The sequence below is a fragment of the Lampetra fluviatilis genome, chromosome 7, assembly GCF_964198595.1.
Source record: "Lampetra fluviatilis chromosome 7, kcLamFluv1.1, whole genome shotgun sequence".
NCBI lineage: Eukaryota > Metazoa > Chordata > Hyperoartia > Petromyzontiformes > Petromyzontidae > Lampetra > Lampetra fluviatilis.
In genome coordinates, this window is record NC_136281.1 from 5,418,802 (window position 1) to 5,439,815 (window position 21,014).

The following is a 21,014-nucleotide window of genomic DNA, read 5'->3' on the forward strand; positions in this document are numbered from 1 at the left end:
TTTCATGTTTGGATTCGGCAAACTTCCAACACCACCAGATACTTTTATGGGCCTAGTTATACGGAAAATAAATAAAATATTGTGAAAAATGTCCATAATTACAAAAATGCCGGTTTTAGATTTTTGTTTTTACCAAATTTCACCTGTGTAGCCTTTCTAGAACATAATTCGAATTTACATCACTCACTTAGTCATGGCAGTCTAAATATATATTGTTATTCATTAAAAAAATGAATGTATTGCTTTGTCGACAGGAGAGCCGCATTTATGCCATTGCCAAGTCCGGCCTGAGGATGTCAGGATCAGGGAGCGCTGGTGCGGAGTCCGTGGTCCCAGCGGGTCGGGGTGAGTCCGTTTGTCCGGCACGGGCGACGGCGCTTGTTGGCCTCGATAATCTGCTGCCCCCCTTTTGCCTGTCGCCTGTCGTACAATCCTCTCGCTCTCTCTCCACAGCCGTGTCAAGCCCAGTGGCCTGGGCGTCGTCGAACCCGTTCAGGAACTTCATCTACAACAGCGTCACAGCCCCCGTGTACGCCATGCTCAAGGGGGTGAGCGGCACCATCTGCAGAGCACACGGCCCTGCACTATCGGCACTCCCGCAGTGAACAGGGCCCAACATCTGTTTAAATGTTGCCGCGCAATTTCAAATGGTTTCCGTGATTCGTACAGTTGTGGCCGTATTGCAGTGTTGTTCTTCTATAAATGTCACGTGTCGTGAGATTACAAACAATTTATTACATCGTACCACTATTCTAATGTGCAGGTGTGCAAGGGTACCCCCCCATAGTTTTACCACGTGATACGTCTGCCATCTAGTGGCAAAATCTTAAAAACGAAATATGTTCATGAGCAGCCGTGTCGTGCCCAATTCATCGCTTACACAATAGTTTAGAAGTCTCCTACTCGGATCCTTCCTCAAAGACAAAAGTCCCTCATTAAGCCATCAAGACTCGGATGAGTGTTGAGTGTTGTTCACAAATACCTATTAACGTCGGTACAGCCCATAAGGTGGGTTGCATGTTCAGCACCACCCCCTGCAAACTTAGTCTCCCCCGTGCCTTTGCTTGCACACACCGCATGAGGTATTCATTTATTGCTGAGTGAACCAGGTGTAGGCTCGCGACAGGTTCAGGTACCACATGCTGCTGATGGTCTCCATGGCCTGGATTCGAACTGAGGGCGACGAGTTTACAGTGCAGTGTGCGCATCATGATTCACTCCCGTTCCCCCATCGATTCAAGAGCAGGTTAATCTTTGTCTAGCATTCACGATATAATTTTTTATTATTAAAATGATAATCCTGCCTTATTTGTATGTTGCCGTACTCTCCGTGAGCCTATATTTAGCATTAATATATAATTTGCATGACGCGCACGATTCGATGCGCATGCTGCGAGCAATGGCATCGATTTTTCACTGAGGAATCGATGCATTGTCACCTGTACGTATGTATGTAAGTTGAACTTCTTTCGCACTGTACGTAGCCAACCGTGCTCACCTCTATGACGATACAGATCCACTCTTACGTGCAAGGCTTACCCTGTCCGCAACACGAAGCTGCCCCGCGTCACAGGCAGCCTTCTACACCGTTGTGGCCAGTGCGACATTGTTCTGCCGCCCCTCCCGCTTCGCGTGCTCCAGAAAGCGACGGAGTTGAGCGCGTCACCACTGTCGCCCGAGCGGGCCTCGTGCTCGGACGAGGACGGCTCTTCGTCGTGCGCCAGCTCCCGCGCCTCGGCCTCCGAGCCTCCATCGTCGGCACCGCCGGCGCCACCGCCCGGACCCCCGCCCCTCCCACCGCAAACCCCCACCGTGGCCGCACAGCCCTCGACGGCCGCCGCTCGCAAGGGCAGCGGCCCCGGCAGCCCCCGCGCCGTCAAGAGAGGTGAGGCTTACAGATTGCTCCGTTGCTTCCGCTGATTTCTTGAAATCCTTACTCTCGTGCTTGCCTACGACGGATCGTATCTCTGCCGGGTTGGCGTCGTTGCGCGGCTCACGTGGTGCCGTGCGTGCGTCGTGCGTGCGTTGCGAGCAGGCGTGTCGATGTCGTCGATATCGTCGGAGAGCGACTACGCGATCCCGCCGGACGCCTGCTGGGCCGACAGCGACCACTCGGAGCCGGAGCACAAGTTGCTCAAGACCTGCTCGGCGCGATCTTCGGACAGCGCGCGTGCTGTAAGCTCCCCCGCTTGTGCAGTTACAGCATCGGCATTCGCCGTTTCGGTGACACCGCAGTGCGAGAGTTTCGTGATGTGATGCCTGTCGCATAGTCGGGATGTTTTTGGGAGCGCAAGAGATCAGTTGAGAGCTGAAAGTTTAAACAATGGATGCAGTAGGGTAGCGTAGTTGGCTTGGGCTTTGCTGCAAGGAATTAAATTGGGCCTCCTCTTTGATTTCCCCCTCTCCTGTTAGCCCAGCGCCGGTGAGTCCTTGGTGCAGTTGCATCACCTGCACACTCGATAGCTATGCCACTCGATGAATAGATGTTGGCGTTATTAGAGCACCGAGCCAGCACCGTTTAGATTCCGCTTCCTGATCCCAGATCCTCTCGCGATATAAAGCCCGGTGCTTGACGTACGTGTCGCTTGGCCGCCTTCTGAACTGAGCAGCCATTCGTAGGGTACGCATGCGGCGCCGCACGCCTGTAGCATCCTGCCTTGGGGGGGAGGGGGGTGGGGGTAAGGGTTGGTGGATCATGCAGAGATCGCCGCGTCTGTGCGAGAATTTGCATCCTGAAGGAATTCTACGTTGTCCCAGGAGATGGCGGTACAGCAAGTTTCTAAAGAATTGAGAGTGCCGCCCGCTTATAAGCGTGGGGTTTTCTCTGGGGCCCGCTGGTTTCCTCCGGCGTGCACAAACATAAATTCCGGCAGTGGCCCAACGTGCCCCATTGCGGGACCTTCCTGCAAGAAAGGCTTGAGACTCGGTGTCGCTTCCCTGGGTGTATAAAGGGAGTTCTTGACGTGCGTTGGCAGGAAACCCTGGAGAAGTCAGGCTATCTGCTCAAGCTTGGCGGACAGGTGCCCGCATGGAAGCGCCGCTGGTTTGTGCTGCGGGGCGGGGAGCTGCTCTACTACAAATCCCCGGTGAGACACCCGTCCCCAGGCCGCCGTTCCCGGATACCACGAATATTGTCCACATCTGGGAGTCGAACTTTTAACTCACAGGGATTAAAGTGCAGTGCGTGAATCAACTGTGTAATGCTGCTCTGAAGCCTGGAATTAAATGTTTTTGTCTCAATTTCAAAATCTTGATCGTATTATTTCTCTTTTTTTTTGTCTCATTGGCACAACTTTGTGCTGATGGGAAGAGAGAGAGAAGACCCCCTTAGCTCTGCTCAATCACAGTGTCCTCGTGTGCGCTACGGTGATGCCATGCATCCCATCCCTCAAGGTTGGCTGGGTGTTTGTCACCGTTAACTGGGGACCTAATGACTGCCCTCTCCCCCCCTCTGCCCTTCGACCCTTGAAATCTTGCAGAGCGACGTCATCAGGAAGCCCCAGGGGCAGGTCGAGCTGAACGCGTGCTGCCGCGTGGTTCGTGGCGACGAAGCTCAAATGATGCAGGTGAGGACCCCCGAGTCTCTTCCTTCCGCCAGAGGTCGCAACCGGGTACCCGATACCCGTACCCTACCCAATACCCGGCTAGCCGTACCCGGCCGGGTACGGGTACGGGTACCCATTTTGCGACCCTGGTGCAGCCGGGTACGGGTAAGGAATCAAAACCCGTTTGCGACCTCTGCCTTCCGCCGTTCGGTCCGGCAAACCTGTGCCACCCGACGGCCCCTTCAGAATAGAGATACGGGGGTGGTCAGGTGGCTCATGTGTCGGAGGCTTCGAGCCTATGCCGCCGAGGTGCCAGCATCAAGTCTGGGCTTGAGCCACCAGAGATCAAAAGCCGGGTTGCTAAGTGTATCGAGTTGATGATGGTCTCGGTACGGTCGGCAATTATTGCACGGAGAAAAATTATGTTAAATTTCGCTTTGTATTTAGTTTGGATAATTTCCACCCCCCGAGCACTTACAGATATCTGTTTGAATGTGGGAAAGTGCGCCCCCTACTGTGTGTGTGTGAATTGAGAGTCACTTGAAGGCATTTCTGGAGTGCTGTTGTAGCTCCTTCCACCGACCATTCTCTAACATGGCATGATGCACTGTTTCTACAACAATTCTCAATAGATGAAGTTGTTTATGGAAATCACGCTGATAGCATCATCAACAACCATGCTCTATCCACTGCTGTGTGAAGGCCTCCCTAATTAACGCATTTCAACCTCTCACGGTCGTTTGCGACGATTCCCTCCACGTCTGCGTGGGATGTCCACCCGCGCGCGTTTTCTCCTCTGACTCTCTACGACCGTCCCCCCCCCCCCCCCCCAACCACCAATTGATTGTGCCGATAACTTGGTTGGAATAAAATCGGGTGACGGGGGAATGTCACCATCTCTGCGACGGCCGTTCTCTCGGTGGCGCGTTTCCTCCCTCGTGGCTGCCTGCCGCCATCTTCCCTCGACGTCACGGCCGATATCAACGCGGTTCGAGCCGCCGCTGCCGTGTTTTTTTTCTTTTCCGCGCAGCTGGTGACGGAGAAGCGCGTGATGTTCCTGGCGGCCGACTCGCCCAACCTGCTGGAGGAGTGGGTGCGCGCGCTGCACGCCGTGCTGCACGTGCAGGCCGCCCGCCCGGGCCTCGTGTGGCCGCACCTCAAGCCCTGCGCGCACGGCTGGCTCACCAAGGTGCGCGCGCGCACACGCCCAGAACACGTGTCCGCGTTGAGCCTGGTGTCGCACACGGGATCGAACCCACGACCCTTGTACATACCGGGCGAGGGAGATAACATTTGACGCCACCGTGGCGTCGGTTGAATATCTCCTTTCTCAACTATCTCAGTCGAACTCCGTGTTTGCCCCCTCCCTATGTTGTGTACATCTCTGCTGTCATTCTCTGGGCTGCGTTTGCTCCGTCCTCCCCCCCCCCCCGCCACAGGTGAAGCATGGCTACTCCAAGCGGGTATGGTGCGCTCTCGTCGGGAAAGTCTTCTACTACTTCCGCAGCCAGGAGGACAAGGTGTGTGTCCACCAGCAGGCTGGCTCGAAGAAGAATAACTTGAAAGCCTTCAGTATACTTTCCAGAAGCAGTTGTTTTAGGTTTAATTAAAGAAAGTCGGCGAGTCAATTTACTCTTTATTTTAATGCTACTACGTGCTGTTATGTCCGTAACGTACGTATAATAACACATTCTGGTAGCCGAACTTCTGAGAGCATATTGATATGCGCGGGATGATGATGTGTGAAGACCCCAGTGTGTGGACCGCTTCATTCGCAGCGGAAAGAACACAGCCTGGGAAAGGAACACCGTGTCTCCACTTTGTGGTTAATTATTTTATGTATTTTGTTTCGCTTTCGATAACAAGCCAGCGTTACTAACGAGCCACGGGAGGCGTGATGCGGACGTGGCGCGCGTGACGTGCAACCTGTGCTCACGCCGCCCGCCCAACCCTCGCCCCGACAGATGCCCCTGGGGCAGCTGAACGTGCGCGGTGCGCGCGTGGAGGAGGTGGACCGCTCGTGCGACTCGGACGAGGACTACGAGGTGACGTCGGCGCGGCGCAGCGTGGCCGCCCCCCCGCACCTCACGCTGTGCGTGCAGCCGCGCGACCAGGGCCCCACGTACCTGCTCATCGCCGGCCGGCACGAGAAGGTGCGGCGCTGTGTGGGATAGTCCGGTGTGGAGTGTTACGGTTGTGGTGCGTTGCGGAGTGGTGCAAAGTGGTGCGGCGTGGTGCGGTGTAGTGCGGCGCGGAATGGTGCAGCAATTGGTACACAGCGTCACCAGCGCGCGTGGCCCCAGAGTGAACACGTTCATTCCCTCCAGTAGCACCACAAGCAGCCTCACCTGTGTGAGCGGCCGTGATGCTACGGTGCCGCAACAGGTGATCTCACTTGCGTGAGCTTCATTGGTGGTAAAGAAGCAACCCAGGTGACCTTGACTGTGTGAGCCGTCATTGACCCCTTACCTGTAGATGCTTCCATAGTGATAGATAGCCATTGCAGTTGACCCTCACCTGTGTGAGCAGCCGCAGTGCTGTAGCGTACGAACAGGCGATGTCATCTGTGTGAGCACCCATAATGTAGAACCGTCCCAGGTGACCCCTCACCTTCGTGAGCCCCGACACTTGAGATAACCTCACGTGAGCGAGCGCACACAATGCTGCAATGCCATCCCAGGTGATTTCGCCCGAGTGAGCGCAAGCTTCCACGATTGATTTGGCGCTCTCTGTGGGCGGCGGCGTGATTGAGCACCGCAGGGTAGCCACAGCGGAGCAAGGGGGCGGAGCTCGCGTACCCACACGGCGTGCTGCGTGATATGTGTGCGTGCGCGCGTCTAGGACACGTGGCTGTACCACCTGACGGTGGCCGCGGGGAGCACGAGCGGGAAAGTGGGCACGGAGTACGAGCAGCTCGTCGGCCAGCTGATGGACATGGATGGAGACCCGAGTACGCCGTCCACTCTCTCACCGACGCTCGCCGCTCACTCCCCCGCTCTAATTTCGCAAACGTGCACCGCTCACAAACGCCGCTCGCTCGCCACTTCTTTTCCACCGATAAACTTTCGCAGCTCACACGCCGTCGTGTTTATTCTGCCGATGAAACGAGTTTCACTTCGGCTCTGTCTGTGGCCACCACATGATGCATGCACAGTTTGGGAATTATTTTAACGCTTTCCAACTCATCTTGGATGCGTTTCTCCTCCGTAATGTGTGCGGTGGGGGTATGGCACGATAACTCGAGTAAAGATGAGCCTACGTCAACGAATCTGCGGTTTAAAGTTATGTTGTTTTTTGGAATGTACCCGATTGAAAACCAGCCACATTGGTCAAAGGGTTGCCCCATACTTAGCAGACGCCAAACAGAGAAAAAATTGGATGTCTGCTCGCATGTAAACGCATTTATATCGCAGTTATTTGGCCACTACTATAAATTCCCACGTGATAATGTAAGCCACTTCCATGAGCCATCATGTGTTGCCAGATTCCCTCTAAAGAAGAGCTTACAGCTCAAAGTGCTTTACCTGGTGAATCCAATGTTTGAGTTTTAAAGCATACTTTTGAAAGCGAACACGCGATGGAGAGTGCGAGATAGAGAATCCCGTGCAAACGAATGATTTTTCCTTCACTTGTGTTCTTGTGTCGGCGGATGCTTTTCTCGTTGCGCCTGTGTGCCCTGCAGGCTCGCTGCTGTGGCAGCACCCGACGCTGTGCTTCAGCAAGGAGGGCATCGCCCGGCCGCTCACCACGCTGCCCTCACAGGCGCTGCACACCGAGGCCGTCAAGCTGTTCAAGGTACCCCGCGCGTGCAGGCCCCTTACCCCAGCGTTCGTCCGTGGTTTAACTTTCATAACCTGTGTTACATTGCATTCCGATGTGTTTAGATTGTACTTGGGGTTCACGGTCACCGATTGCGTTGGGGGTGCCACGGTGGCAAGATGTTAGCTACCTCACCTGGCTTACAGGAGGTCATGGGTTCGATCCGGACACCGACGCCTGCCTGTTTATTTGTAGTTTGCGTGTCTTTCTGCCCGTAGTCGCTTGGATTTTTCTGTGGGATGCTCTGGGTTTTCCCTCCACATTTAGAATCTACGTGCATTTAGAGTATTTGGCTGCTATAAATTTCTACATGATAAGCCACTTCGTTGAGCTATCATTTGTGGCCAGGTTGCTTCTGAGAAAGAGCGAAAACGCTCAGTGGGCCTTGCCTGGTAAAAGAAAAATAGTTAAATAGTTTGTGTTTGCTTTGTAAAATTTTAATTTTGTAGTTAATTTAATTTTGTAAATAAAAATAATGTAGTCGTATTTTTTTATTTTTGTGCTTTTGAACGCTTCCTTATTCCTGTAACACATGAAGCACACATATAAAACCCATTACTTGTGGAACTAGGATCTCTACTTAACAACATCTGTACCGGTGCAGGATGCCCATGAAAATAGAGATGAGCAGCTCATTGGGCCCTTGTTGCTGAAATCAATAAAATCTAGATAAGAATAATATAGCAACGTGTTTTATTACACAGAAAATAGTCGGCATACAGTGGTTTTCACTTACACAACCCCAGTTTAACACGTAGGCTTTCGCGACCAATATTGTTCATAATCAACGATTTTTGGGTTTAGATCGCGTTATTTATAAATGTGTCGTAACCAGCGAAACGTCGTACTCAAATTGTAAATGTTGTGGTTTCACGCTTCAACACACCGGTGGGCTAAAGCAGTGAACTATTTGTCTTATGTCAACGTGACACTTTTTTTACTGATTGGCCGTGTCGGGTGGTGGAGGGTTACGACACATTTATAAATAACGCGATCTAAACCCAAAAATCGTTGATTACACAACCCCCCCACCTCCCGATACGATTCAATTGCGATGATTCTGGGTTAAGGTTGGATTCAACAGTTGATTGTATTTTTTTCATTTTGCACGGTTGTGTTTATATTACCTGTCTTGTTTGTTCTCTCTCATTCATTCGATTAACTTATTTGTGGGTAAGCATGGATCGTAAATACAGCAATCTTTGTTTACCAGCACGAGTCAATGTATTTACCGAAAGCGAAAAAAAATTCTACACACATACAGGAAACGATTTAATAAGTTGAAGTAACCGATTGTTATTAACTTAGTAAATAGGTTTATGGCAGATGGACAAGTGGAGCAAAATGAAAGAGAATTGTGAAGCCTTTGTGAATGTAAACACTGACATTGCCGTAACGCAGGGGGCTCATGCCTAACTAACGCCGCTTCTTCCCATTGTGTTTGTTGCGTCGTCGTCGTTGCGTGCGTGTGTGCGCTTGTACGCCAGTCGTGCCAGCTGTTCATTAACGTGCTGATAGACGCGCCCGCCATCGACTACCACGTGTCGCTGGCACAGAGCGTGCTGCAAGTGTGCATCTCACACCCCGAGCTGCACAACGAGATGTACGGCCAACTCATCAAGCAGACGAGCCGGCGCCAACCGCTCAACCACTACTCGCTCCTGCAGGCAAATGCGCGAAACACAGTCGCCCGCACGTTCACCCTCTTGAGGCTATGCAGGAGCCGGTGCATGTTGGCGAGGACCTATGAGAGCAGTGTGGCACACAAGGCAGTGGTGTGGCGAACACCTCAACCGGGCCACCTTTGGTTCCGGTATTCGACTACCGCGCTGTTCGCATATGTGTGTCGCACACGGTGGCGGTGCGGGTGACGGAACTCCTGGGCACGTTGTTCTGATATTTACAAACATGCGCAGTCAGCTTACGGACAATTACCACTAATTGTGAGTGGTACGACTAATTTCATGATGAGGCTAATTGTTTATTTTGTGCAAAATGCTCTCAGAAGTCGAAAGGAAACTTTAGATTGTGATTCCGATGGCCACCGTGGGTGTACACGGCTATGGATCAAACTCGGGCGCCTCGGTTTGTAGCTCAGCACTCTCAACTGCCACCAAGACAAAGATCCCCTGTGTAGCCTTGACAGACTGTTGGGACAAGTGCTGTTAGCGTGCACCTCTGAAAGACGGCATGGCACATGAGGGGGTGGGTGGCCAGCACCACGCCCGGCCGTCTTTGTCTCCCCAGTAGCGATGTTTACACACTGCACCAGGTACTCATTTGAGGCCGAGTCGACCTAGAAGAGGCCCATGAATGATTCCGATAATCGTCACTGGTGTTGGCCGTGAGCGGGAATCGGACTCGAGTCAACAGTGTTCGTAGTGCAGCGCGCTAACCATTGCACCGCCGCTCCACACACACATTGCACACGCACACACTCGCGCACCAGGTATGGGTTGACGCGGGAAAGTGGCTGATGTGGCGATGCCGCTTCGCAGGCGTGGCAGCTGCTGGCGCTGGCCGTGTCGCTCTTCCTGCCGCAGCACCGCTTCCTGTGGTACCTCAAGCAGCACCTGCATCGGCACGCCGACCCCAGGTGGGCAAGGCCACAGCGAGATGCCACAGGGGGAGTCGCGACGGGGGCCACGTGCTTTCTTGTTCTCGGATTATTGGGTTAGGGTTGCAGTTTAGGAATGACGTGTTCAGGTGTTCAGGGTTGGGGACCGAGCGGATGTGGGGGTTGAAGAACGAGGGTTGATGTTTTGAGCGAGATATTTGTTGGTGGTAATATAAAGCCAGCGGAATAGAGTTGGGATTTCGATTTGGGGGTTTGTGGTTGGAGGTACAATGGTTAAATTGTTGTAAAAAAATTTTTGTGAGGTTAGAGTTTTTAATCGAGCTTTTAGAAGTTCAGGGTTTTAGTGTTTGGATTTTAATGTGTCGGTTATATGGGGATTTGTGTCACGGTTTGAAAGTTGGGATTCAGGCTTACGTGTTTAAGGTTTGGTGCAAAAGGAATAGAGTTAGAACAAGCATTTCTGCAGGGCTAGCCTGTCACCTGACATCTAAATTAACCATACATGTATACAAGTGTATGTGTGCTTACCTACCTGCATGTGTACATACCTCTCTGTGTGTGTACATGCACGTGTGTGTAGCGGTTAGCGCGCTGCACTATGAACCCGTCGACTCGAGTTCGATTCTCGCTCACGGCCAACACCAGTGATGACTCAACCTCAAATGAGTACCTGGTGCGATGTGTGACCATCACCACTGGGGCGGAATGCTTCTCATTTATTTAGAACTGCTTTTTGTGTTTAATTTGTTGTCCTACCCCCGCTCCTCCAATTAGCTTTGGTTGGCTACGTACCGTGGGAAAGAAGTTCAACGTACATACATGCTGGCCACCCTCCCCCTCGCGTGCCGTGCCGTGCCGGCTTTCATAGGTGCTCGCTTAACAGCACTTGCCCCAGCAGTCTGTTACAAGGCTATAGTGGGGATCTTTTGTCTTTGCAGGTCAGAGGTGGGCAAGTACGCGGCGTACTGCGGGCGGTGCGTGGAGCGGACGCTGCGCGCGGGCGACCGGGTGGCGCGCCCCTCGCGCGTCGAGATCCTCTCCCTGCTGCTGCGCAACCCCTTCCACCACTCGCTGCCCTTCAGCATCCCCGTGCACCTCGCCAGCGGTGCCTACCAGGTGGAGCGCTCTACCCGGGGGGACACGTGCTCACTCTGCTCTTCTGCACGCACTCCCCTACCTCTCTCCTCCCGTCGCACACCCTCCTAACTCTCCTAGTTCTCTTATCTTGTCTCACTCTGTTGCATATCTTGCAAATGTCTACTCCAGTGAACGAGGTTAATTGGATTTAGGCGTTTTGCAATCCCCTGCATGATCCGCCCAACCCTTTCCTTCAAAGCACCCGATCGCAGGCATGCGCCACCGCCCGCCCACGCGTCCCGCCGGTTGCGCGGTGCTGACTACTTGCCGTCCACCGCAGGTGGTGGGCTTCGATGGCTCCTCGACGGTGGAGGAGTTCGAGGCAACGCTGGCGACGGCTGTCGGGGTGCGGCACTCGCGACTCTCGGGGTTCGCGCTCTACATCGACGACCCGTCTGGCCACAGCACCCTGCACTGCCTGCACGCCGCCGTCAAGGTTCCCACTGCACCCCTGCGCACTCTCAGTCAACGGTGCCCACTGCACCCTGAACCCCCTCAGTCTTTGCGCACTCTTTCAGCCTTCACTGTCCACGTCTCTGGCAATTCACTCTTGATGTAAAGGTGGCAATTTCATCGTCACAAACGATGAGGTGTTCACGCCGGGGCGAGGCCCTCCGGCCCCGAGAGCCACCGCCACCGAAGGCAGGGTTTTCCAGTCGGCCGGGAAGCGGATGGAGGAAGCACGGCAGCCAGCCGCTTGGGGGGGGGGGGCGGGGCGGTCGTTGGCGAGCTATTGACAGGTGTGGCGTGTCGCGGCAGGTGTGCGACGTGATTTCACGATGGGAGCAAGCGCTCAAGGGGCACCAGGCGGGGCCGCACGAGGCCGCCCGCACCGTCCGACTCACCTATAAGAACAGGTGGCGGCCTCCCCACCAGTCCCACGCGATTGTGCCTGTGCGAGTCTTTGTGTGCGTGGGAGTGTGTGTGTGTGTGTGTGCGCGCGAGTCTCTGTGCGCGAGTCTGTTTGTGTGCGCGAGTCTGTGTGGGAGTCTGTTGGGGGGGGTGAGTCATGCATGTGTGAGTCCGTGTGCGTGTCTATGTATGTGTGCGTGTGTGAGCTTGGCAGTGTTGGGAGTTTGTGAGTGGCCAAGAATGCCACCTTGCACTTGTGATAAAACGGTTATGATTCACATCAACGAATGATTCTTAGTTTTCGTCTAATTTTTACCCCTCCGGATTGTGTTGCTTGCTTATGTTGTCCATTCCGTGCGTATCTCGCGAGTGTACGAATCGAATGAGTGCGACCGTTACTTGTCTCTGCCTGCGCTCCCGGTGCGCGCCCAGGCTCTACTACCGCTCGCGGTGGCGCGACGAGAGCGAGCGCGAGCGCGTGCTGCTCGCGCACCAGGTGAGCGCGGAGGTGGCGAGCGGACGCTTCCCCGCCAGCAGGGCGCTCGCCCTGGAGATGGCCGCCCTCATGGCGCAGGTGAGGCGATTGCGCATGCCTCTCCTGTCCTCTTTTTTTTTTGCTCGTTGAGATTACGTCGCTGGCTGAGAATGCTTGCCTTAAAGGCTACGTGGGGGCACGGCATGGGGTCACCCTGTATGCGAGTACCAGGTGGAGTACGGAGACCTGGAGTGGCCCACATCTGCCCTGGCTAGCTCCTCCCCTCCTCAGCACGCAACCAATCAGATGCTGGCACAGGCTCTCGACCGATTCTACCCCCAGCATTACAGAGCGGGCTCCGGTCCCGAGCAGCTCCGGTATACACACGCACGTGCACACGCTCGTTCACGCACCGATACGACGCACGCGGGCAGAGGTGGCATGCGACGCGGACGTCTGTACCGATGGTCCGTGCGACCGACTCATCCCCCCGCCTGCCTCCGTGCGCTCCACGCGCACGTACAGGCAGCTGTGCAACTCGCTGGCGACGCGCTGGAGCGGCCTGCATGGACGCTCGGCCCCGGACTGTGCCCGTATATTCCTGACGGTGGTGCGCAAGTGGCCCTTCTTTGGGGCCACGCTCTTCAGCGCCAAGGTGAGGGAGCGGTTCACTGATGTGGTGCTGCGCATAGCTTGGCTCGATTCACCCCTGATTTCCTGTGGCTCATTTTAGTGACCCCCTAGATAGAATTCCTCCCGATTCATATGTGTACGTACGTACGATTTTCAATTGTACCTCTTTGGATACGTTTATTCGTGACGGACATTACTTTGCTGTCAGCCTTGTCACGGCGGCATCTGATTATTTCCACACTGTGAAGTTTCCAAGGCATGCAGTACAATTTTATTTGTTTTCAAAGATGCTTTCCGTCGTAAAAATGTGCTACGTAAACCGTTCCGGTTTGATGACAGCTTCATTTTTTAAACATTGTTGGATCATGCCAATGGAGAATATCATTGAGATGTATTAAAGTTTCCGTCATTGTGTGACACCCCCCTTCCAGCCCGTGCTGCCGTCACTGCTCGGGGAGGGCGCGGTGTGGCTGGCGGTGAAGGAGGACGGAGTGAGCATCCTGCAGGGACCCGCTATGGTACGCTTGCTGCATATCGTGGACTTTTCTTTTACTTTTATAAATACATTTGGATCTTTCTCGATAAATGTTATCCTTGTTATACAATAGGTGTCACGTGACGGGATGAAGAATCGGTTTGGAACTCACGCGAAACAGTGTAACCCTTCATATTAGAGAATAGCCCATGGAAGTGGATATTACAGAATTACTTCCAAGATTCCTTCAAGTGACCTCTTAGCACCACCGTAGTGGCAGCAAATTCCCCACATAGCTTGCAACGGGGAGTGCATGTTCAGTTGCAATTTAGCACCCTTTTGCCAACTTGAGTGCAGAACCAATGGTTTTAATGAGGCTTATGCATCACACCTGGATGAATGTGATGTTGCACTGCTTATCGTGGGATACCGTTGGGAAACCGTGAGGATATCATGCACGCCTACGCGCGTAGTGCACAGACGGTCGGATAATGGCTTTGCATCGCTGGTGCCTCGCGTCACCGTGAAGCTCCAAGCGGAATGCCGTGGACTGACACAATGTGGCGTGGCGTGGTTCCCCGTGGCTCCGTGCAGCGCTTGCTGGCCGGGTACCCGTACCGCTCGGTGATGTCGTTTGGAGGCTGCGGCGATGACTTCATGCTGGTCGTGGAGTCGGCCTCGATTCCGTGCCGGCAAGGTGACGTCCCCTCACCTCAGCGAGCCCGACCGCCCACGCACAAGTTGCTCTTCCGCATGCCCTCGCCCAAGGTATCGCCGCCGCCGCATCTGGGGATCGTCAAACATGAGGATGCTGCTCGCACACACAGGCGCTCGGCTTGAAGCCTCTGCACCAAAATATATGTATTTTTTTAATATGTGACTCTGATGATAGTGGTGCAGAAGAACAAATATAATATTATTTAAACATAAATTTGTAATTAATCGTTGTATGACATGTGATATACGTAAGTTAAAAATGTTCATATTGACCATAGAGGGATTTAATGGGCTTTGTTAAGTGCACATCGCTGGAAGGGGATGACAGCTGAGGAGGCTGGTGAAAGAACGCCAGCCAAAGGAGTGAACCACCACCGTAGAGGTGGAGCGAGGGCATCAGCTCATGTGCACGAGTGCAGGAGTGAGATGGAGTGTTGCGGTGCAGGACCACGTGGGATGCCGACAGCATGTGACAGTCCCCTTCCAGCAGTGGATTCATCATGGCTGCTAATGACGCTGATTTACCACTACGTAATGTTCACTACTAGTATGTCAACAGTTTGTTAAGGTTACGTGATTGGTGAGTATTTTAGACACATATGCACCCAGTGTGAAAGACCGCACTTGCAAATATGTTCTTGTGCATCGATTTCCTTCGGCATCCCTAGATCCTGGAGATAACGTTGCTGGTGGCCAGCTATGCTAACAGCCGCCAAAACCAGCAGCAGGGCTTCCAGCATGCAGGGGTGTCAGCCCTGCAGCCAGTTGGCTTTGCCACTCTGCAGCAGGGTGAGGCGAAGGGTCCCGTACCCGTCGCGTCAGCTCACACGCCTGCTGCAGGCGGCCGCCCCCAGCAGCTCCCGCACTCTCCACAGCGGCCGCTGCCGCAGTCGCCCCAGAGGCCACTGCCCACGTCGCCGTTGCGCGCGCAGCCGATCTTCACAGCGGCTCCAGGTGGCAACTCGACGGACAAGAGGCGGGCTGTCCCCGCAGGCCCTGCCACGCTGCCTCGTGCCATGAAGGGGCCCACCGTACTGTGACGGCGTGCCACGGTTTCTGTGCTACTGTCGTCGTTTTAAATTGTTCTCGTTCGCTGTTGCGTTCACTTTTGCGAGTTCTCTTTCTGTCAAGTGGTCTTAACCTTTTAGAACGATCGACCGTGCAAGTCTTAAGTCAACGACTGTTGGCTGTGGTCGTGAATTCCTCTTTGTTTTCTTTTTATTGCACACTTCTTGACGCGAACGTGAGTCTTGCGCTCACAGCTCGGTACGTTTTGTACACCCTCGCCAGGCCGTGCGTAGCAGCAGTTGTTTATTTTTATTGAGAGAGTAGATGAGCACGGGACTTCGGATAGTGATTGCGCAGGGTGTGACACCAGGCCGCCTGCCCGAGTGTCGAGTAGCCTACCTCAGCTGCGTGAGACGCGCCAGCCCACGTGACACGTACGAACGGGGGGAGTTATTTGCACAGGCTGTGCGCCGTGGGCCAAAACCAGGGGCCGCTGAGTTTCCACGTTCGAGAATTGTCGAACGAAACGCAGAGCGAATGCCAAAGACCAAGCAAGGGCGTGGCTGCATTTTTGTTAAAGTTCAAACTGACGTGGCTACGCCGGTAGCTAGAGTTGTGAATCTACCGGGGGCCGAGAACACGTTTCTGCCTCGCAGTCATTCGTCACCGCACACAGATAAACTCGAGTCAACCTCGCCACCAGGAGTGGCCCTGGTGATGAGTACTGCGTCCTGCACCTAGTTAACTGAGTCAAGATCAAGTTTCGTGGTCTTCACGACCCTAATCCTCGACAAAGACTCGTAGTAGTGTTAGCCTTGTTTTTGAAGACAACGTTGTACAATTAACTATTAAGCCGGGCATTCTCTCAACATGGAGTTTTTGGCCAGTTGTGCACATTTACCAACCCTGGCCCACATCGTATTGTTGTTGGCTTCTGTAATCCTGTTTGAAGAGTGTGACGGTTTTGGTTTTGCGCCACTACACGTTATAAAGACGGAACGGGTTTAACTTTGGTGACGAGTGGTGGCGTGTCTTTCGGGAGCCACCGACAGACCACGAGTGGACACAGCAGGAGTGAAATAGAGCACACGCGTGCGCGCACACACCTCCACAGGTCCTTACCCTGTCCCACTCCACAACCCAGCTCACTCTTAATGCAGGGAATGCAAACAAAGACAACGATCTCCCCGTATAACCTGTAACATACTGTTGGGGCAAGAGCTGCTATGATGGCCGGCATGGCACACGAGGGGTGGGTGGTCAGTACCACGCCCGCCTTTGTCTCTCCAGCGGTGATGTTTACAAAAACCACACCAGGTACTTATTTGAGGCTGAGTCGACATAGCGGAGGCCCAGGACCGGTTCAAATAACCGTCGAACTCGAGTGGCCGGGGTTCGTAGCGCAGGGGACGCACATTCACAGTCACACTCACAAAGCTTGCAGCTATCCAAGACAACCGACTGTACCGGCCTGAGCCACCAACCATCCGGTCACGGCACAGCTACAATGGTTGTTACGCACAACAAAGGTGACTTAAAGAAAAGCATTCACGTGGCGACGCGTGCGGTAAACACTCGGGTCCAGTCACTGGCGAACACTTGCCACTTCAGCGAACGCCGCCCATCACAGCTCGAGGCGCAGCACAGAGTTGGAACAGAACCCGTAGCACTGGATCAGACGGCCGACCGACTGACCGAAGTGTGTTATCAAACGTCCTTCCGCAACAGCCAAAAACCAGGAACTTGTAACCGCTGCCTGTCTCCTGCGTCCCCTGTAGCGCTGCCGGAATAACACACGGATACATGTTTTTTCCCCCACGTGTGTAAAACCTCCTTTATAACAGTTTGGGGGTGATATAGGAAGTCAAGTCCTTGAAGCCCAGGGTTCCACTTGCCACGAGACCATGGGTCGGCAACCAAAATAACTTTAAATCAGCCATCTTAGTCGAATTTGGTTAAAAAAAAAGGATCCAACCTTAGTATGTCAAGAGGCACAACGCACGTGAATACGAGACGGGTGGCCCAAACCAGACAAGGTCACGAAGCGGTCCTTAAAGAGCCGCATGTGGCCACATAGTCGCAGCTTTGCGACTTGCACAGCACAGCCGCTGTAGCAGCTGCTCCTGCGAGCGGCCAACCTTGACGCTTTCACTGAGCTGCGTCTGCTGAGCCGCAGTCAAGCCCCGCTTTCAACAACAATAACAACAACCTAAAACTACATGATTTGATTTACAAGGTTTAAACCCACTGAGCTATTAAGGAGGAGTTTTCAGGGGCAACATGACAACGTCTGATAGCTCGCCCGTGTGGCTAACAACATCATGTGGGGATTTATAGCAAAGCGGCTAAATAATCAAAACGCACGTTTCTAAATATGCAAGGCTATAACACATCTGGAGGATCTGGAGAGAAAAACAAATTCCAGGGGGGAGAGAACACGCAGACTCTGACTATAGAGGCGACGCCTGGGTCCGGAGCGAACCCACGTACTCCTGGATAGCAGGCGAGGGATGGAACGCCTTTCCACCGCACAATGACGGTGGTCTATTTATAACGCGCACAATTTTGACAACAACCAAACCGGTTTTAGCGCGACTCTGGAGGCGTGGAGCCCAGCTCGGTTCATATCTCTCGCCAGAACAGGGTCGTCTTTGGCTGCCTTTTTTCCCCCCAAAAGTGAATCAAGATTCGAGTGCTCCCTGTGGGAATGGGGGAACGGCGTTCCAGACGGACGCGGCGTTCCAGACGGACGCAGCGACCGTGGGGAAGGGTCTAGATTTGAAGCTTTCGTGACTGCAAGGATTCATACTCTTAGGTTTTTTCGATAAAGTCACGTAGGTAAAAAATAAAATTACTAAAAAAAAAATCACATTTTATTATTATTTTATATTAATGATTACTTTTTTTCTATTATTCTATTATTACTTTTAGTAATTAAAAATTTTCCTACGTGACTTTACCGAAAAAACCTAAGAGTATAACGACGAGCAGGTTGAGGGATGTGCCACGAGGTGTAAAAGGCAGATCTGAGAGGAGGTCGCGGTGACAGGAGGATAGCAACCCTCTGTACTCAATGCCTCCTCTCTTATCTCGGCCAATGGGCCACCCCCACAAATGAATCATTTTCACGCCTGCTCAATTACAACCATCTGCAGCAGAGGCTCGGCCACCTTACAAAACAGCCAATGCGAACCATAACCACTGTGCCGCCTGTCAAACGATGTCCCTCCAACCTCGAGGTCCCACTGGAATGCTCCATTGCACATTTGATCACTTTGGGCCACCGGGTGCGCGCTCTAAACTACAATGTATTTATACACAACGCCAAGAATACCTGAAATCTCACGACACCTCGTCACGCGGGATGCTCTCGGTGTGACTGCCGCACTGCGAGCTAGAACCACTGGGGTTGGTCTTGACATGGACACAGCCGGTTTTATCATTTCACACGGATTGACGATAAGACCACTAATCGTTGTTAATGTAGGGGCCAGAACATGCGATTTGTTGTAAACGTAAGCACAGCTTTGCAGCATTTTAAAACGCTTGTTTTGTAACATTTTACCCTCCCACAATAAAAACAATTCAATTAGCGGCGTCATTTTTGGAGTCATGATTTCTCGCGAACCCTGTTCCCACCGTGCAAGGGCTCGTGAATGGATAATCTACTGCTGGATGAGGACAACCTTAGGGGTTATTTGACCATAAATCACCATGCCGATTAGTGCGGGGTTGGTGATGGTGGTGACCATCGACGTGGGAGCATAACATGTCGTAGAGTACACCAATGTCTTTTTCTTCACTGCCGTTTTCATGTGTGCCACGTAGCCGAGGGGCTGCAGAAGCGTATGTTATGTAAATTACAGCATAGATTACAAAAAAGCTATTAAACTGTACATTTTACTTTTGGGTCATGGAATTCACGCAGTGGTATACGGTGGGTGCCGAGAGAGGAAAAAACTATTTGCAATATAGGTTACGTAAGTGAATTGTTGAGCCTCGACGAAATTGGCTTTGGCACCACCAGCGGATGTTCGGCTCTGTCTAAAAAGTATGTGACGTCGCTCTTGTTGGATAATCTGCCAAAAAAAAAAACTTTCAGCCTTTAAATGCCGAAAAGAGCCATTTCTCGAGACTTATTATTTTCTGAGAATTGCAATTTGACTTAGGTAATGAGCACATTAGTCGTCGTCGTCTTCAAATATGTAGCGAGAATGTGTGTTCGGTGCCCCGAATGGAAAAAGTAATATTTAAAAATACTTTTTTTTTAAACACGCTTTAATTAAATGTACCCGGACTCGTAATGGCAGAACTCCAGGAAGTGGCCCCGAAGTTTTCCATAACGTAAGGGACCGTGGCCAATTACAGCCAACGTCAGTTGAGCGTGGACAATTAGTCCCAAGCCGAAACATAATATCTAAAAATGAATGTTTAAAAATACTTTTTTTTATGATAGAATATAGTGTTGTCATCAGTATGACATAAGTATACCAAGCTTGTAGTCGATACCACATTGGGAAGTGGGTTAAAATTGAGTTACAAGATTTGAGGATACGACAACAACAGACAGTGAGTTAAATAAAAGCGTGTAATAATAAAAATGGGACACGTTGAAGCCCCATAAATAAAGCCTCGCTATCCATTTTGCCTGTGGAGTGTTGGTGCTATAAGCCCGACCATCTGAGTTAGTTTCCCGGGCCCGACTCACATCAATGAACAAGTTTAGAGCTTTTCCACCAATCCACACTGACCAGCGTAGAGAAACATGGCCAAAGATCCAGCAGTCTATTCACAAAAGGGCTGTAAATTCAAATTTATTTTATTTGACCCCTTTTGAGAACATGGATTTTTGAGGAGTAGTTTCACTCAGCTGAACGCTCATGGGGCCACGCAACCACAGTTGGCAAGATGGTCCGGGAGTTCCATGACAAGGTTGATCAGTGCTGCGTTCATAAATTCAATACGCGTGCGTGTCCGCTCAACCGTCGCTGCTTCTTTCCCGTTCGAGTAATTTAATTAACGAGAGTAGATAACAGCATTCCCAGGTGCCTAATCGGAGAGCGAGGCAGGGAAGGGATTCAACACGTGGAGACAAAGCGCAACTTACCGCCTCTTGTTGATTCACTCTTCAACACACCGGTGGGATAAAGTAGTGAACTATTTGTCTTTTGTGAACGTGACACATTCTATTCTTGGTTCTTTCGGTAAAGTCACGTAGAAGGGAAACAATAAAATATAAAAATAATAAAACAATACAATTATCACGACGTTTCGACTGCAACACAAGCAATCATCATCAGGTGTGAAAAACAGCAAGAAAATTAGAAAAAACCGCCACTTTTTTCAATATTGCTTGCTGTGTTTTTCACACCTGATGATGATTGCTTGTGTTGCCGTCGAAACGTCGTGATAATTGTATTGTTTTATTATTGTATTGTTTCCCTTCTACGTGACTTTATCGATAGAACCAAGAATATGAATCCCTGCAGTCACGAAAGCTTTAAATCAAAATTGAACGTGACACATTGTTTACTCTTTGGCCGTGTCGGGTGGTGGATTGTTACGACACATTGATAAATAACGCGATCAAACCCAAAAACCTTTATTATGAATTACAGCCTCTCGTTCATCTGAATACAATGGGAACCCAGGAAGAGGGTTCTCTTGGGGGGCTGCCAGGAGCGACCCCTTTGGGTTTGGTGCCGGAGGGGGGCCTGCCAGGAGCGCTGTCTCTCGCTGCCATGCCGTTGGGACCAAGAGGGGATTTAGGATAAG

The 21,014-nt window shown here is 52.2% G+C and overlaps 1 protein-coding gene across 1 annotated transcript in view; it reads left to right on the forward strand.

Moving 5' to 3' along the window:
* Positions 1–18,810, forward strand: part of LOC144933476 (pleckstrin homology domain-containing family H member 1-like) — a 44,861-nt gene extending 26,051 nt beyond the window's left edge. The window contains 22 exon segments of the mRNA XM_078858278.1: positions 255–345; positions 454–548; positions 1,642–1,885; positions 2,036–2,175; positions 2,976–3,086; positions 3,480–3,566; positions 4,576–4,734; positions 4,985–5,065; positions 5,510–5,698; positions 6,387–6,495; positions 7,228–7,340; positions 8,852–9,031; positions 9,863–9,960; positions 10,881–11,058; positions 11,360–11,515; positions 11,839–11,936; positions 12,364–12,505; positions 12,638–12,783; positions 12,932–13,061; positions 13,471–13,557; positions 14,109–14,282; positions 14,900–18,810. Of these exon segments, the coding sequence (XP_078714404.1) occupies positions 255–345; positions 454–548; positions 1,642–1,885; positions 2,036–2,175; positions 2,976–3,086; positions 3,480–3,566; positions 4,576–4,734; positions 4,985–5,065; positions 5,510–5,698; positions 6,387–6,495; positions 7,228–7,340; positions 8,852–9,031; positions 9,863–9,960; positions 10,881–11,058; positions 11,360–11,515; positions 11,839–11,936; positions 12,364–12,505; positions 12,638–12,783; positions 12,932–13,061; positions 13,471–13,557; positions 14,109–14,282; positions 14,900–15,271 (3,180 nt within the window). The 3' untranslated portion in view covers positions 15,272–18,810.
* The last annotated feature ends 2,204 nt before the right edge of the window (positions 18,811–21,014 follow it).